Genomic DNA, 18,698 nt, shown 5'->3' on the forward strand with positions numbered 1-18,698 from the left:
ATTATGATTTAAACATTCAGAGGTCATATATATGAAAATAAAGCCTTTTCAAACTTGTGCATACACACAACCAATCATCTGTAACACATGTGTAAAACACAATCCCTCCATGCTCCTACAGTCACACAATAGACACAATGAATACATCATAATAAAGAAGTCACTTCATATTCTGATCAGACATAAGTCATGTTTTATGCTGATATTACAGTTTTTCTCAAATGCTAAAACACATTTCACAAACGTTTCCTCTATGTTCCCCAATGTCTAAACACAACACCCTTTTCTAAAGCTACATAAACACAACCACACCTTCTCACTTCAAAACTCAAACTTTCACACCAAAAGAGCAGCTCGAAGCTTTCAAAAATGTAAACACTATACACATCATTACACACTACAGCAAAACAATTGAAAACACAATGCTCAATTTGTGAGAAGGTTCTTTGTTTCATAACTGCCAATGCATATTTTTTTAGAAACTTTACAGTAACGGATCTTCTTAGATCTCTGTAGAGGATTAGGCATTTAGATTTGTGAGTTTCATATGAAGAGTATAAATCTATAGAAAATACTGCATGTACACTACTGTAACACAACTCAATGCAAAAACAGAATCTATTGCACACAACAACTCTTGAAAACATGTTCAGGGTGTGAAGTTTTTTTATTTACTTTATTCACACCACAATCACTGTGCGGCATCATGTCGCTGAGCTGCATCAGGCCACATCACTTCATCCACATCGCAGGCTATATTTTCTCTTGCCAGGCACCGCGGGAAAAACCCCCTGGAATGGCGAATCCATCCTTGGAAGGCCTCCACTGGGATGTCAGCACAGGCCAGCTCCATTGCCCTTAGGAGGTTCTCTCTAGTGTATGGTTGTCTGTCATAAACCTTCCATCTCCACGATGAGAAGAACTCCTCTATAGGGTTCAGGAAAGGGGAGTAGGGTGGCAGACAGACGTTTAAAAACTGGTTACTGTTGGTGGTGAACCACTCTCTGATTTGGTTTGTTCTGTGGAAGCGGACATTGTCCCAAATGATCACATAAATGGGATGTGCGGGCCCAGGATGGTGTTGTTGGTGGTCCAGGAGGATGTCTTTTAGCTCCTCTAGGAAGGTGAGGAGACGTTGGGTGTTGTAAGACCCAAGGACAGCATGCCGGTGGACAAGCCCCTCCGAACCCATGGCCGCACAAAGAGTAATATTACCCCCCCGTTGGCCAGGAACCTCAGTGATGGCTCTTTGGCCAATGATGTTACGGCCTCTTTGCCTTCGTTTCTGCAAGTTGAAGCCAGCCTCATCCAGGAAGAGGTACTCATGAGGTCTGGCCATCGCGTCCAACTGTAATATCCTCTGTGAAAATGTGAAAGTGCACAGGTGTTCAGAACAACAGTCAATCAGGTAGCACAGTATTGTCCAGAAGTAATGTAGGCCACTGAGCAACACAGTATGTCCACTAACTGTACTGTGAACATGGATGTATACTTACTTGCACATACTCGTAACGTAGGTCTTTGTGTCGCGCAGAGTTGCGCTCAAAGGGAACCCTATAGACCTGTTTCATCCGCATCTTTTGCCGCCGGAGAACTCGGTCTATTGTGGCCAAGCTGACATCATCAATGCTCTCAAAGTTGACATTATCGGCAATGACTTTGTCTCTGATCTCCCGGAGTCTGATGAGGTTGTTCTCACGAACCATATCCACAATGAGGGTTTCTTGTGCCGCTGTAAATATGGCAGCCCTCCCACCTCTATGTGGCATTCTTTCAACTCTAAAGACAGAAACATGTGTTGTCAATTGACATGTTTTACAATAACAACTGATTTGAAACCAATAGACTACTTTCACAGGCTTGTAAAACTGTATTGTGACAAAGAAAGCAATAGAGTACAATACCTGTTGTGTTGTCTGAATGCCCTGATAATGTTGGCCACGGTGAACCTACTCAGGTTTGGACGGACTCTTAGTCCTGCTTCAGCCATTGTCATGCCATGGACAATGACATGGTCAATGACTGTTGCTCGCATCTCGTCTGTAATGATGGTGCGAGGTTGTCTTGCTCTTCCTCCTGGACCTTCTCCTCTCCCTCCTGGACCTTCTCCTCTTCCTCGTTGGCCTGCTCCTCTTCCTCCTCTGATTTGAACTCCTCTTCCTCGTTGGCCTGCTCCTCTTCTTTCATGGCCAGCTCCTCTCCCTCCTCTGACTCGGATTCGTCTTCCCCTGACTCTGCCTTCATCCATTGTGTTTGTTTGGAAACTGTGCACTCTGAACTTGCTTTTATACATGTGGTCACAGCATTAGCAACAGGTGTCTTCAATTTTGAGTCGTTGTGTGTAATGAATGACGCCAGGTGTGTTCACTGTGTTCAAATATTGCTGACTGTGGCAAGCATTTTGCATCACATGAGCTTTCATTTGAGAATATGAGCAGAGTTCTTTTGCAACTTGTGTTTTAGCAAGGAAAAATGTGTTTAGATTTATGAGAACGGAGGATTGTGTTTTGTGAATTGTGTCTTCATGTGAAATGTGTTTATGATATTGGCAAATGATGGCTAGATTTAGTAAATGTGTTTAGACAACTGGTCATTTGGTTTAGAGGATTGGCTTTTGTGTTTTAGCATTTGAGAAAAACTGTAATAACAGACAGTAAAATGTTCATGATGTCATTTGGTGATTTATTTCAACCACAGAAAAAATGCTCAGACAAAAATGGAAACAGCAACATTTTTATTTATGTTTATTTTCAAAAGATGACAACATATTTAACAGTGTGCTGCTACTCTTGACAACATGAACATGGACCTGGACGTGGTCTGGGTCATCCTGAACAAGCATTTTGTTTAGTGGAAGGTAAAAGATTATTTATTGTTGATCATTTCAATTTAGAGCTGCTTTTAAAAAGAGTAGAGGAGAAAAACTTCAATATTTTGTGACTGAAAGTCATATAATGTGCAATACAGTGCACTGTTTATTTGGTATATCAATGAGAGAAACAGGGGAGAAAGCATTGCTCACAAACGTCTCTGTCACCACCCGTACCGTAATACCACGAATAGACAAGCATCAAACGGAGTATGACGGTAGACTGACCTGGACATCTGACATGATCGCAGTTACTTTCTAATCTGCGTCGACGGTGAATTCAAATATTGGTCAGTCAAACTAACAACAGTAAATGAAGCACAGTTGATGGACACAATTAAAACAAGACAAAGGCTGAATTATACAATATGTTTGACTTACTTAGGTGTTTGAAGACGAGAGCTGTCCCCCTGTCTGTCTCCTGAACACTAAATGTTTGACATGAGGAAGTATCTGTTTGTAACTTCATCAGCTCAACTCGTGACAGACTCAATCAGCTGAGAGACTTTTAGTCACTTTGTATTTATGAAGATAATAATCCTTCAATAAGTCTAATCAAATCATCTTTACAGTGAAACATAAAGAAAAGTTTGGATTCAACTCGATTAGATTAGTGGAGAGCAGAGAGTTTCCCATCATGCACTGTGGTCGGTGGAGAGAAGCTGCTTGTGAAAACTGCAGCTGCCTTCACTTTATGATTTTAATATGAAGACTCAGAGAGATTTAGAGGAAGACTTCAACTAACACTCACAACATGAACCAATCAGGGACTTTAACGCCACACCGAAACTCTGTGTGGTAGGACCGCCCTACGTTAAGTCTAGGCAACTAGGAGTGGCTTTACAGGCTCATCCAATCACCAACGTTGATTTTGCTTGGCGCACTCATTTCAATCTTAGAAATTACATTAGCCTACCGTCAGATGCGATTATGCTTTTCATCATTGTCAATGGCAGAGCGATATTGCTCCTCTGTCAAGCAATTTAGGAAAGAGCAAAAGTGTTAACAATCTCTTTCACAGCAAGTTTGATATCTTCATTCTCCTTGTTTTCTTCTGGAAGAGGAATCCTGACCTCAGATCACAGAACACTGAGATCTCTCTACACAGCTCGTCCCATGACTGAAGCCATGCCAGGTAATGTGTGAATGTGTTGATGTTGGTGTTGTCATGATGTGAATCCTGTTGTACAGATTTACTATGTGAGGACTGGTGGATTAGACAAGATGTTAACAGATAATAATGTGCTGGCTTCTCTCAGTAAAGAGACAATTCAACAACAAGACTTTAACAGACATGTGATTGATTGAAGACAGATCATCCTAAAAGCTGATCCACCTAAAAAGCTCCTCTATGTGACTTTAAACAACAGCTGCAACATTTAGGAAAGAGACACACTTTCTATTTGTCTTTAACTTTGAATATTTTCTCTTGTCTATTGTTTATAAGGGAGCACAGCATTTATTTTCATTTCATAGAATTCACTTGACAGCTTTATTTGCACTTTGATTCTCTTTCCTTTATATGCAGGCACATTGACTCATGGAACATGTTTATCTGAGCTGCAGGTTCACACTTTAGGATTTTCTGCACTCCTGGCTCGTATTCACACAACATCCATCCTAAAGCTTAAAGTAGCTCCTAACTGGTTGAGTAAAGAGAAACTCCTGATAATAAGGAGTCAGTCCTGACTTGAACATGTTTTTGGTGTTTGACCTTTTAGCACTCAAACTGTGTCGTCAGTCTGTGAGAAGTCAGAGACAGTCCAGAGGACTCCTCAGTCACCAACAAGTCCCATTCACCTGCTGCTAGGAGAGCACTCATTGACTTTAACCACTGGCGCCATCTTGTGGCAGAAATATATTACTGCAGCTTTTGTTCTTTGAAAAGTCAGGCCTACATGTGTGCAGGAGAACAAATAAGCTTTCCATTGCTGTGGTTGTAGTTGACATAGTTTTTAGTGCTGATGCCTGGTGTCCATCAGTTGTGTGTGATAATCAGGATAATAAATACAAAGGAGTATTGTGATGACTAAAGACAGACTGTAGATTGTCTCTGTGTCACCTGTAATAAGTGAACGTTGATCTCATGTGTTTGTGACTCTTCACCTCTGTCTCCTCTCACAGGGAGAAGATGATGTGCATCATCCTGCTGCTCATCAACCTGACCTCCTGTGTCTGTGGTTAGTTTACACCTTCACTTTATTATCCACAAACACTAAAGACTAAACACACTGTCAGACTGTTGATTTTTGCTATCATGTATTACCTGTGGTATCTTTCAGCTCTTTAGTTTTGCAGCCTTCCAGCTTTGTTGTAAATAAGAGCACACTGTTATTCAGTCAATCAGTCAAACTCTCCACACAAACATCTATAGATGGAGTTTAAAGGCTCACATGTTAAAGTTGTCACTTTGTCTGCTCCTCACTTTCCCTCTCTGTCTCCTCAACAGGAACATTTGTAGTCAATGTGACACAGACCTCCTATCAGGCAGAGGAGAACCACAACATCACACTGGAGTGGATGTTCACGACTAAAACTGGCAGCTCCCTCCACTCCCTTTTTATCTATTGTGAACTGTTAACTGATCTCAGAGCCTCAGTCCTGTTTCGTCTACATGGAGGTGTTGAGGTCCCAGAGTCTCAGGATGAACAGTTTACAGGACGAGTCCAGTGTGACAAAGACGTCCTCAGAGAGGGACGACTCAGACTTCATGTGTCCAGACTCAGGACTGATGACTCAGGACTGTATATGTGTGAAGTGTCCACACATTATGGTGGGACCACTGCTACATGTCGGCTCAATGTCACTGGTAAGTTGATTCAGTAGAAGAACCAGAGACTGTTTTTCTGTTTGAACTTGAAAAGATGCAGAATAGGATCATTTTCCAGCTCTCTTTAAACTAAAAACAGGTTTTCTCCCTGTCAGTCTGCTGAGCTTATTTTCTGTCCTTTGCAGCAGCTGCTGATGAGCCCAAACCTCAGAGACCAACACAGAGTCCACAACCAGAGAGTCCACAACCAGAGAGTTGGGAAAGGATCGGCCTCTATGTTGGACTGACAGCAGCAGCTCTACTGACTCTCTGTGTCGGACTCTGCTTTGCCTTCAAAGCTCATTTTGCTAAATCTGCTGATAAGAGGGATCGTTTCTGTGCAGTCGTGTAGACGTTGAGTTTGTCAGAGGAACAGCCCATCAGGACTAACAGGACTCTGTGTGGAGGACCCTCTGTGAATGAGTCATCAGAGCATAAAGTCATGGTCCTAAAAACACCAGACAAACTCTGAGACTCTCTCCCTCCAACATCTGTGTCAGAAACTACATGTGATGTGAAATATATGTTTTTATGCAGCAGCTGTTATCAATCATGTGTCTTAAAAACATTCTTGAATCAACAAGACGACAGAATTCTGAGAGAATTGTACGTTCATTAATAATCTTCTGCCGACTGATGGTTATTGTTATCATGTAAAATGTATTGTGTTCAGTTTATAATGTGTACATAGTGTAAATAAATCTATATTTATAAGAGAAAACTTGTTATGACTCTTGTGTGTGTAAATCTGTTCATATCAGACAACTGTGTGTTTTCAAGAACTAAAAGAATTCAACAACAACAACAAAGATAATTATAATGAACTTTATTGCCTCTGAAAACAGTTACAAATTACTGCTTTACATGTTGCATTAATGATGAGGAAATAACTTTATAATGTGACGTGGTGTTTTTCTACAACCACAGAAACAAAGGGAATCATACACACAAACATTGTGTTACACAAAGTTATAAAGTGCTTCACAGAGTCAACAGTGTTTTACAATAATGATAAAATAATATGTAGATCATAAAATATATAACAATTAATCAAAAAACATTAAATAACTAATAAGAACAAAACTGTAAAAATGAAACTGAGGCATTAAAAAAGATTGTACATGGATATGTGATTGTCCTCCCATCCCCACCCTGCTCTGTTTCCAATTGGCTAGCAAATGCAAGGTCAGCTGACAGCGGCCATATCAGGAGTGCATCCAAGAGAAGGAGAGGGACACACAGAGAGACACAGAGACAGAGACAGCAGGATATTCTTATATTTTATCTTGACCTGCTGCCAAGTCCTCCTGGATTGCTTCTGTTGAGACACAACAGTGAGGAACGAAAATGGGACACACACCACTGTGGTCTGTCTGTTCCTCATCCTGTAGCACATTCTACATTTAGGGGATTTTCCTTATTTTGATATAATAAAGGGTAGAGCTTACAGTTGACTCCCAATGGATGAGAAATAGATCATTGGTTCACTATCACCTGCATTCACTTAATAGGTTTCCTCATCTCCACTGAACTGATGGATTTCAGTAATTTTCCACAATCAATAAGTCACAAGTGAAAGTGAAAGTTAGAGAGTGTGAGGGAGGTGTGTGTGTGTGTGAGAGAGAGAGAGAGAGGCAGTGTGTGACTGAGAGGAAGGAGTGGCCAAGAAAACGTTTTTGTTACATAACTTCATCTGTGGCGACAACAGGGAAATGGACTCTTTGTCTTAGTTCATGAGTTCAGTTCGTCGTGAGTAGTGATAGATTTCATCATGAAGGATTGTTTGCTGTTGCTGCTTTCACAAACTGTCAGTTCACTGTGCAGAAGATACCACTGCTCAAGTGATGACACTTACTAAGGTTTAACCCTTAAATGTCTGGGCTCCAAACATTCTCGGCTCATCAGATATCCGTTATGTCTTCTCCCTGATACCTGGCCATTGTTGTTTTAGTTCTTCAGCTGGATTAAGTGCATACTGTTGTAACACAGCACGAGGCTGTTAAGCAGAGAGTGAAGGCTCTGTAAATACAGCTTGTGTTCAGGTCTTGACTGTGCCTTTAACATGTGAGGAGGTCATGTCTTGAATCATAATTTAAGCTTTAGAAAACAACAGTTTGATTAAGTCCACCCGTGGAGCTCTGGCGACCCCTAGTGGGGATCAGGACGTTTTACGAAGAGTTTTACAGCCTCTTTGTGATCTCTCTGCCTGTTGTTCAGGTTTCTTTACTCAGTGTGTGTGTTTCCTCCTTTGACCCCTCCAGGTGTGACTCCATCCACAGCCAGTGTAACTCAGGACGTCTACCAGGCAGAGGAACACAGTAACATCACACTGACATGGCGCTTCCCTGTCAAGACTGCCGTGTCTGTTGACTCACTATACATAGACATTTTGTATGGGGAGCCACTGAGGACAATTTACCTTTATGACACTGACTTTGAGGCTGCGCTGTATCAAGATGAGCTCTACAGGGGACGAGTTCAGTGTGATCTAGAGCTCGCCAAGAAGGGACGGATTGAATGTGTCCTCACTGGTCTGAGGCTCAGCGACACAGGCATCTATACTTTTATCATTGGTGTTAACAGTGATAGTCGCACCAAGACATGTGACCTTAGTGTTACAGGTAAGATGGCATCACTGGCTGCTTTGTTCTTTCACAGAAAAATCTAGATGCTAAAAAGCTGAGCAGAGCTACAGAATCCAATAATAATTCTCTGTGCGCAGTGGTGACATTAAACTAAGTACATTCATTTAAGTACTGAAGTATAGCTTTGAGGAACTTGTGCTTGACTTGAGTGTTTCCATTTTCTGATACTCAATGCCTCCTCTGCTCCAGATTGATTTAGACAAAATATGATCATCTAATATATTCTGATGCATTAAGCTACCCAGCAGTAAAGAAGTCATTTGAATGATCTCCCTTTTTTGCAGCTGCCAGCCATCAACCTGTAAAGGAGACATCAAGATCAGCAAGCCGAGGAAGGATCGGGCTCTATGTAGGTAGTGGTTTATTTACAGTAGTGACAACAGCACTTGTAGCCTAGAGTTTTGCACAAGTGGCTGATGCATCAGCTTTTCAAATCAGATCTTTACCCAGATAAGAAAAGAAGTCTGATGACTATTTTAATGATTCAAATACATCATGTGTTGAAATGTTAATATTTAACATCCTTTCTTTTGTTTCTTTTACATTCTGGTTTCACTACCTCCTAATGCCAAGGTTGTGTTAATGTTGAAGCCAGTGGTTCCCAACTGGTCCAGCCACAGGGTTTATATTTCTCCTCAGTTATTAGTTGAAGGTCCTTGTGTTTGGCCATCTCATGAACATATAGTTTGCTGTCTCTGTCAAGTAGCAGTCCGTTGCTGTCACTCTGCAGCGTAAAACGGCACTTGGGGCCCATTCAGAATGGACCTTGACCCAGTTTTGGACCGTGACCCATCAATTGAGAACCACTGGTTTAAGCCATCCTTTCTGTTGTTTTTAAAGTTGTCAGATTTGGTCTGACTACCTCAAATTACCAATATTAGGTTACTGTAATACAGTAGTCAAATCACTATACATACAGTTTACAATATACCTCCCAGTATTATACTAATGTCATGTTGGTGTTTAAGCCATCATTTCTACTTCAAATGACCAAATATTACGTTACTGTAATTCAGTGGTCTTTTACGAATCACTACTCATATACCTCTCTCTGTCATGACGCTGCTGTTACTGTTATGAATGAACCGTTTACACACAGTCTCTTTCAGAATAAACTGTGTTTGTTGGACCCATCCACCACCCCTCCTGCCCGCCCCAGTTGGACTTTCGTGGCCTTCACTTTCATCCTTGCCCCACCGTGTTTCCCCCTGATGCCACTGGGCGCTATTAAACTATAACAGCAACTGTGTCAAGCCAACGTTAAAGGACGCCTTACGTCATTGGTTTCAGACGCCGTTAGTCACTGCCCAAGCGCCAGATTTTGAGGAGTATGGTCCTTATTTTTATTTCCTTGCTCTGCAGTTAATATTCAGCCTCTTAGAGTGTCCTTTATATTGTTGGTTTCATGATGTGTGTCTTGGCTGCTTTAATGTTGCATTTGCCATTCATGAACTTCATCTGTCTATCCATCATGTCATTATGCTGCCTGACACAATACACACACGGGCACAGGAAGTACTTGTACAGCACATTTTATTCTGTCATTTCTGATACAAAAATAAAAGTTTTTATATCAAACTCTGGAACATTTCTTTTTATATGCATACATTATCATGCGTGATGTACAATATGATATGATGCAAATGTTTTTCAGTATAGTGACATATTTCTTAGCTACATTTTGGATTGACTCTTGACCCCACTACACATGCTGCCACTGAACCATTTAACTGCACACTGCAGTAGATCATGAGCCTGTGGCATGTGGCAGAGTGGGGTGGGATGAAGTCACTGTCTGAAAGTCAGGCTCAAGTTTCTGCACTCAAGTCCCAAATCAAGACAGGCAAAACATGAGTCAGGTCCCGAGTCATACACCTTGAGATTCCAGTCTTAACCAAGTCATAATGCACTCTTCAGAAAATGTAAAGCAGTTTTAACAACAGAATAATAAGATATGACAGTTTCAAAAAATCCTGAATGGAAAGCAGCTGCACCTCCTCTATTAACGCCTGACAGGCCGCTGCTATTGGCTGATACAGTGGGCTGTTTACATCTGTGACATGTTACACAAGTTGACCTGGTGATGGTCCTCCCAACATTTGTCACCTTGAGCTCATATGATGATGTAATCCTTTGTGACTGGTCCTGACTGGAGTCTGCAGCAGCTGATATTTCAGGCAAGCCTGGAACCAAGAGTGAAAACATTTCTACCCATAAATGTTCTACTTCCTCCTTTTACACTTCATCATGTACTTGGATGCAATGAAGCCTTTGTGTTCACTGAAGACTCCTCAGATCTGCCTGTTGCTAACAGGTGTATTAATGACAAAGAGCAGCAGAGGGAGCTCTTGTTGTTTAGAAATGCTCACCTGTCTGCAGGTTACAGCTGTGATCATTTAGACCATCAGGCTCTTTAAATGTTACTGATGATCACAAACACCTTCTGCTGTAAGTTTATCTGAGAGATTCCCTTTGTCCTGCATTACAACAGTATGCACTTAATTCGACTAAAGCAGCAATGGCCAGGTATCAAGGAGAAGACGTAACGGATATCTGATGAGCCGAGAATGTTTGGAGCCCAGACATTTGTCCTCCTTCCTGGTTTTCCTCTTGGTCGTTGCTGTGATTTACCCTAAAGAACCACTGATCAGAGTATTGTTTGGGCATAGGTACATTTCCTCATTGGTACTTAGGCAAACATTTAGTGTGGATTCTGCGCACAGTTTTCTACATGAGGCCCCAGGTATGGCTGCTAGAGGAGGAGGCTGTTTGGATGTTAGAGCAGCAACATCAGGTTGGAAATAGATGATTTTACATTCAAGCTACTTTGTGAAACCTCCACAGGAGAGTGAAGTTCAAACTGTATTATATTTGATTCAGTGCTGATAGTTTTGCTCTCTCTGTGCTTAGCTTAAGCTGCACACAGGACATGTATAAAGACATCTTTAAAACATTGAATGGATCAGTGAGCACACTAGTAACAATGACACAATGAACAATGAAGGCAACAACACACAGAGATCAATAAAAACTGTCTTTACTATAAGACCTTATTAAAAGAAAGACTTTTCATTGTAACACTTTATTCTGACAGAAAAACAACAGCACATAGAGATCAATGATAAATGTAATAATATATTGAATAATGCTGTTTTGAAAGAATTTGAGCAATTAAATAAATAATATAAATAAATAAATATATAAAAGCAACAAATGTTCAGTAAACAAGTATTTCTGGTGCTTAAATCAGACTTTGGAGGGAGAGAGTCTCAGAGTTTAAGAGTCAAATGTGGATCAGTGCTCTGATGACTCATTCACAGAGAGTCCTGTTAGTCCTGATGAGCTGTTCCTCTGACAAACTCAACGTGTACACGACTGCACAGATGTTTCCTTTCTCATCAGGTCATTTAGTGAAAGAATCTTTGAAGGCAAAGCAGAGTCCGACACAGAGACACACACATCACAACAGGCAGATGTGAAGTGTCTTCAGTTCACATCATCATCAACTGTCACAGATTGTTTGCAGTCATTTTACTCATGTGTGGTGTGTAAAGCATTAAAGCTGTTGCTATGGTTACCTGTTGGTGTGTTTGATGTGTCCTGATATACAGTTTTATCACCTGACAGTCAGTGTGAACGTCACGTTTTCTGTGTCTCTGTGGTATAAAACGTAATTCAAACAGTTTTGTCTCCATAACATTCCTGATCAAACTGTTTCCTCTCATCATTTGATGAACTTTTCTTAAATCCTCCACTGGAGTGTGAGTACAAATCTTGTTTTCTGGACTGAAGGTGAATTAATACACAGAAACAAACACTCAGTAGAGCTGCTGCTGCCAGTCCACAGTAAAGGCCGATCCTTCCTCGACTCTCTGGCTGTGGACGACTTGTTGTGTTTGGTGTCTGAGGTTCAGGTCGATCCCTCGCTGCTGTAAAGAGACCAAACAAATCTGTGTCATTCATGTGAAGAAAAAACATTTGACTAACAAAGAAAACTAAATATCCACAACAGATTAAGTTGTAACATATTTCACAGATACTGCAAGAAGGTGAGGATTGTTGATAACACAAGTTCACAACACTTTTCTTCTCAGGTTCTTATTTATCATAAACTTGTTCATAAAGTTCTACTGAATCAACTTACCAGTGACATTGAGCCGACATGTAGCAGAGTTCCTCCCATACTTTGTGACGACTGCACACTCATACAGTCCTGAGTCATCAGTCCTGAGTCTGGACACATGAAGTCTGAGTCGTCCCTCTCTGAGGACGTCTTTGTCACACTGGACTCGTCCTGTAAACTGTTCATCCTGAGACTCTGGGACCTCAACACCTCCATGTAGACGAAACAGGACTGAGGCGCTGAGATTATTTCTCCTATCACAATTAATATATAAATACTTAAGGGAGCTGCAAGTTTTAGTTGTGAAGGTGAATTCCAGTGTGATGTTGTGGTTCTCCTCTGCCTGATAGGAGGTCTGTGTCACATTGACTACAAATGTTCCTGTTGAGGAGACAGAGAGGGAAAGTGAGGAGCAGACAAAGTGACAACTTTAACATGTGAGCCTTTAAACTCCATCTATAGATGTTTGTGTGGAGAGTTTGACTGATTGACTGAATAACAGTGTGCTCTTATTTACAACAAAGCTGGAAGGCTGCAAAACTAAAGAGCTGAAAGATACCACAGGTAATACATGATAGCAAAAATCAACAGTCTGACAGTGTGTTTAGTCTTTAGTGTTTGTGGATAATAAAGTGAAGGTGTAAACTAACCACAGACACAGGAGGTCAGGTTGATGAGCAGCAGGATGATGCACATCATCTTCTCCCTGTGAGAGGAGACAGAGGTGAAGAGTCACAAACACATGACATCAAAGTTCACTTATTCCAGGTGACACAGAGACAATCTACAGTCTGTCTTTAGTCATCACAATACTCCTTTGTATTTATTATCCTGATTATCACACACAACTGATGGACACCAGGCATCAGCACTAAAAACTATGTCAACTACAACCACAGCAATGGAAAGCTTATTTGTTCTCCTGCACACATGTAGGCCTGACTTTTCAAAGAACAAAAGCTGCAGTAATATATTTCTGCCACAAGGTGGCGCCAGTGGTTAAAGTAAACACCAACATCAACACACTCACACATTACCTTGGATGTCTTCAACAATGTGACGATCTGTGCATAAGCAGGACAGTGTTTCCTGATCTTAGGTCAGAACTTTTTTCTCGGAAGAACACCAAGAGACGCTGTTGTCGCTTCTGTGTGTTTTCCCTGTGCTTCTTGCACTGATCGTTGACCAGTAGGCTGTGTCAGAGTAATATCTCTGAGTCTGTTAGTGTTTTGTCTGTGAATTTTATGTCCGTATTGGGTCAGTTTTCGTATTGGGCTTCCCGTTGTATAATCGTATTATTCGATTATGTCTTTTTGTGTAGAACCTCTGACGCAGTAATATCCTGGACGTTTAATACAATTTTTAGAGGCAAATCATGAGAGCCAGAGGCAGGGGAGTTATTCACAGTCTTACCATGCTAACTGATGGTGCCTGCAATATAGAAATGACCAAAACCAGAGACCATACAGGTGCTGATAATCTACAGGAATTTAACACCAAAGACACATTTTGCACCAAGGCTTACAAAGATTAGTAACATTTTACTGATGAAAAGCTGGCGCATATCCCATCATGCAATGCTGTGTTTCCGTTTCAAAAGCTAACTGAAATCACCAGTTGTATCTATTTCACTTCCAACAAATGAGTAACAGTCCAACAGCAGGTTCAGTGACACGCAGCTGAACCATACTGCAATCAGAAGTTGTCTGATCCATATCTGAAATTCAGGGGAAAGACTGAAAACACACTTGTTTTCTCACATTTCAGCAACTTCCTGTTTATGCTTTTACCACGAGTGGGCAATTGTCATACTGTCACCTATTGGTCTGAAGAGTGAACTGCGCTGCTTTGCTTCTACTTCTGTAGAATAACACAAAGAATCAAAATGAATACTGACTTGAAAAGTAGGAGCATCATAAAGTGAAGGCAGCTGCACTTTTCACAAGCAGCTTCTCTCCACCGACCACAGTGCATGATGGGAAACTCTCTGCTCTCCACTAATCAAGTTGAATCCAAACTTTTCTTTATGTTTCACTGTAAAGATGATTTGATTAGACTTATTGAAGGATTATTATTTTCATAAATACAAAGTGACTAAAATGATATGGTAATATTATAGGTGGGAAGTTGATAGTGTCGTAGTTTTTCTCCTATAAAAAGGAGCTCTAAATTGAAATGATCAACAATAAATAATCTTTTACCTTCCACTAAACAAAATGCTAAAATGATGAACTAAGTCTCTACTTTCTTCATGTTCCTGTCTTCTCTCTGCTCCTCCCTTCATTCACTGGAAATATGAACACTTGTTAACAATCAGTGTATTTAGTGTTAATTACAGCAGCTAATAAACTGGACGGTTAAAACTACACTGATGTTAAAATGGACCAACTTTATTCTGCCTCAAGTGAAGATAACTAGCAGGGAGTAAACATAAACATTTATCAGAAACTTGATTAGATTAGTAGAGAGCAGAGAGTTTCCCATCATAATAATAATAATAACTTTATTTGTATAGCACTTTTCAAAACAAAGTTACAACGTGCTTAACAATAAAAATAAAAACAGATTAACAGATAAAATACATGAGCAATAATACAAACAGTGGTAAAGTTAAAAATGCCAACAGTTAAGAGAAAGCCAAACGATAAAAGTGAGTCTTCAGAAGAGATTTAAAAGAGGATACTGAGTTAGCCTGCCTGAGATCTCCAGGCAGGGAGTTCCATAGCTGAGGGGCCCGAGCAGCAAAGGCCCGGTCACCTTTAGTGACCATGCAGGTTTTTGGAGCCATTAGAAGGGACCTGCTGGAGGATCTCAAGCAGCGATCAGGCTCTTAGGGGGTTAAAAGATCACAGATATATGCTGGAGCCTGGCCATTCAAAGCTTTAAAAACAAGCAGTAAAATTTTAAAATCAATTCTAAAACTCACAGATAACCAGTGAAGGGCTGCAAGGATTGGTGTGATGTGGTCTCTTCTCTTGGTGCCTGTTAAAAACCTGGCAGAGGCGTTTTGTACCAACTGAAGTCTTTGTATGTTTCGCTTACTGATGCCAGAATAAAGAGCATTACATTAGCATGGATAACCTTCTCTAAGTCTGCAGGGGAGAGGAATGATTTGATTTTGGTGAGCTTTCTGATATGAGAGAAGCATGACTGCAGAACTTTGGTCACCTGGGTGTCAAAGGACAGATTAGAGTCGAAAATGACACCCAGGTTATGGGCCTCATTTCGAATATTGTCAGAGAGGGCATGTAGACCAGAGGAGAGGTTACTGAAACTGCTAGAGCTGTGGCCGTGGGGATTGATAATGATCATTTCTGATTTGGAGTCATTTAGCTGTAAGAAATTATTTGACATCCAGTGTTTGATCTCAGTAAGACAGGACATAATGTGTGAAACGTCGGTGGAACCAGATTTCAGCGGGACATATAATTGGGTATCATCTGCGTAACAGTGGAAATTGATATTATGTTTACGGATGATTTTCCCAAGAGGTAGCATGTAAATGGTGAATAAAATGGGGCCCAGGATCGACCCTTGTGGGACCCTGCAAAGAAGAGGAGCACTGGAGGAGGAGGTGTTACCGATTATTATGGAGAAGGACCTGTTTGACAGATAAGAGATGAACCAATCCAGAGCCACATCACTGATACCAACATAGTTCTTCAGACGGTTGATCATGACATTGTGGTCCACTGTATCAAAAGCTGAGCTGAGGTCAAGGAGAATTAAAATGGAACACTGGCCTGAGTCGGCTGCAAGCAGTAAATCATTTGAAACCTTGATCAAAGCAGTCTCAGTGCTGTGTAGAGAGCGGAAACCAGACTGAAATTTCTCAAACAACAGATTATTGTTCTTAAAAGAAATTAACTAGTTTGAGACAGTTTTTTCTAAAATCTTAGATAAAAACGGCAGCTTTGAGATGGGTTTAAAATTATTTAAAACAGATGGATCAAGGGAGGGCTTCTTTAAAAGAGGGTAAACAATGGCATGTTTAAAATCAGTAGGAAAAATGCCTGAGGTGAGAGAACTGTTAATAATGGCTAAAATATCTGGACCAACCGTCTGGAATACCTCTTTTAAAAACCAAGTGGGAATGCAGTCTGAAGGGCAGGTGGATGATTTACAAAGTGCAACAGTGTGTTCCAGGGCTGACAGAGAGATTTCAGAGAAATGGGTTAAGGTTGAAGGTGGGCAGGAGTTATCAGCAGGCTCACTGATGACATCATTGAATTGTTGCCGAATTTGAACTATTTTATTCCGAAAATAATTCAGAAATTCTTCACATCTCTCTGGGAATGCATCATCTAGCTGGGTGGGGGAGTAATGACAGAGTTGACGGTTTTAAAAAGAATTCTGGGATTGTCACTTAGCTCTGAAATCAGATTTGTGAAATAGTTGTTCCTTGCCTCCTTGATTGAGCGCTGATAAAAGAACATGAAATCTTTTAAAAAGGCAAGTGAGATACTGAGCTTGTCTTTTTTCCATCTTCTCTCCGCCTTCCTGCACTGTCTCTGGGACTGGGAACAAGAGAGAGAAGTTGAACCTGGAACAGCACTGCGTTGTGATCAGAGACTGCAAAATCGATCAAGTTCACATTGTCCACACAGAAACCATATGAGAGCACAAGATCAAGTGTGTGTCCTTTCTGATGGCTTGGCTGCTTCACAGATTGAGACAAACTAAAAGAATCTAAAAGATTAATAAAATCAGAAGCAAATAAAGATGATGACGGACAACACACATATATGTTAAAATCGCCAAGGATAAGAACTCTGTCATATTTTAAAATGGTGCCCTATAAAAACTCTGAAAATTCTTGGATAAAACCAAAGTTACCTTTAGGGGGTCTGTAAATTAAAATACACAGAATGGGCGATTTGCTCTTTAAAATAAATCCAAGACACTCAAAGGTGGAATATGATCCAAGAGAGAGTGGTGAACAGCTAAAATCATTTCTGCGAATAACTGCCAGTCCACCCCCCCGGCCAGTCAATCTGGGTTGGTGGAAAAATGAATAATCTGGAGGGGAAGCCTCAATGAGAGGGGAACAGTCATCTGGATTTAACCAGGACTCTGTGATGACAGAAAAGTCAATATTGCGGTTTGAAATAAAATCCTGGCAGATAAAAGACTTATTTGTAAGTGATCTTACATTTAGTAGACAGAAATGAGCTGTTTTGGTTTCGGTGGTCAAAAAGGTGGATTTGACTGTAGTGAGATTGTTTCTGTGTGGACTGTGTGATGGTTTTAAAATTGTACACTGCCTATCATGCACTGTGGTCGGTGGAGAGAAGCTGCTTGTGAAAACTGCAGCTGCCTTCACTTTATGATTTTAATATGAAGACTCAGAGAGATTTAGAGGAAGACTTCAACTAACACTCACAACATGAACTGACGAGGAAGTTTAATGCCACACCGGGACTCTGTGTTGTAGGACCGGTCTACATGACTCAGCACAAAATTTGACAGACAATTTTCAAATGAGTTCTCTGGCTGCTCACATCAACCGGTCAAACGAGGTATATGGCCGACATTCCACTGATGACGGGAAATGTTATAATAGGGTTGAACAGCTAGGGGAGACCGGGGTAAGATGAGCCACTTTTCATATTCAGGATCACTACATCAAGGCTATTATAGTTTTGTTGCTAACTAATATATGTGCATATATTTCAGGATACTGTGCATCCCTACAAACAAACAGAATGAGTGTAAATATAACTGTTTTGATAATATAGCATGTCCAAAAAAAGTGGTCTCGTGGCACAACTTACCCCGTGTCTGGAGTAAGTTGAGCATAGGAGTGGGGTAAGTTGAGCCATCTCCCTCCTTCCCTCCTCCCGCCCTCCCTCCTACCCCCCTTCCCCCCACCTCACCTTCTCTCCTCTCCCCCTCTCTCCCTCCCTCCCTGGGTTAAGATATTCCAGTTATACGTACATGTCTGTAGTGAATTAAATAAGACGCTTCTTCAAATCCATGTGTATTTTTATTTATAATACACAATTCAACAGGTACAAATCTTTTTTTAAATTATTATTGCATATAACAACTTTAAAACATTTTAACATAGGCCTGAGAATGTCTTAAAGGACGCTTAGGAAGAGAACCTTAACAGCTGTGTTTTTGGAAAGAAAACACTTAACTACATCCGTAAACGTGAATCCTAGTTTGGTGTCCTTGCTGACAGGAGGGCCTCCTTCATCCTCTCTAAACTCCTCCCTCCATCTTACTCTCGTTCCATCCACCCCCCTC

At 40.8% G+C, this 18,698-nt stretch overlaps 3 protein-coding genes and 1 long non-coding RNA gene across 4 annotated transcripts; 2 read left to right on the forward strand and 2 right to left on the reverse strand.

Moving 5' to 3' along the window:
• Positions 1 to 430: 430 nt before the first annotated feature.
• LOC144458284 (uncharacterized) lies at positions 431 to 2,373 on the reverse strand. The gene is made up of 3 exons (XM_078164514.1): positions 1,905 to 2,373; positions 1,497 to 1,779; positions 431 to 1,360 (listed from the first exon to the last, which is right to left on the reverse strand). Exons 1-3 carry the CDS (start codon positions 2,291 to 2,293, stop codon positions 692 to 694), a joined length of 1,341 nt encoding a protein of 446 aa, XP_078020640.1. The 5' UTR covers positions 2,294 to 2,373; the 3' UTR covers positions 431 to 691.
• Positions 2,374 to 3,791: 1,418 nt separating this feature from the next.
• LOC144459882 (programmed cell death 1 ligand 1-like) lies at positions 3,792 to 6,399 on the forward strand. Its single transcript, XM_078164682.1, has 4 exons — positions 3,792 to 4,004; positions 4,994 to 5,049; positions 5,319 to 5,678; positions 5,825 to 6,399. The coding sequence occupies exons 2-4, from the start codon at positions 5,001 to 5,003 to the stop codon at positions 6,028 to 6,030; spliced, it is 615 nt and encodes a 204-aa protein (XP_078020808.1). The 5' UTR covers positions 3,792 to 4,004; positions 4,994 to 5,000; the 3' UTR covers positions 6,031 to 6,399.
• Positions 6,400 to 7,391: 992 nt separating this feature from the next.
• Positions 7,392 to 9,820, forward strand: LOC144459761 (uncharacterized). The gene is made up of 4 exons (XR_013488568.1): positions 7,392 to 7,537; positions 7,940 to 8,299; positions 8,608 to 8,672; positions 9,423 to 9,820. It is a non-coding gene; the product is annotated as an uncharacterized LOC144459761 (long non-coding RNA).
• Positions 9,821 to 11,376: 1,556 nt separating this feature from the next.
• On the reverse strand, positions 11,377 to 13,763 carry LOC144459880 (uncharacterized). Its single transcript, XM_078164680.1, has 4 exons — positions 13,484 to 13,763; positions 13,097 to 13,152; positions 12,468 to 12,827; positions 11,377 to 12,252 (listed from the first exon to the last, which is right to left on the reverse strand). Exons 2-4 carry the CDS (start codon positions 13,143 to 13,145, stop codon positions 11,999 to 12,001), a joined length of 663 nt encoding a protein of 220 aa, XP_078020806.1. The 5' UTR covers positions 13,146 to 13,152; positions 13,484 to 13,763; the 3' UTR covers positions 11,377 to 11,998.
• Between the last annotated feature and the right edge of the window lie 4,935 nt (positions 13,764 to 18,698).

The sequence above is a fragment of the Epinephelus lanceolatus genome, chromosome 22 (assembly GCF_041903045.1).
Source record: "Epinephelus lanceolatus isolate andai-2023 chromosome 22, ASM4190304v1, whole genome shotgun sequence".
NCBI classification, from domain to species: Eukaryota; Metazoa; Chordata; class Actinopteri; order Perciformes; family Serranidae; genus Epinephelus; species Epinephelus lanceolatus.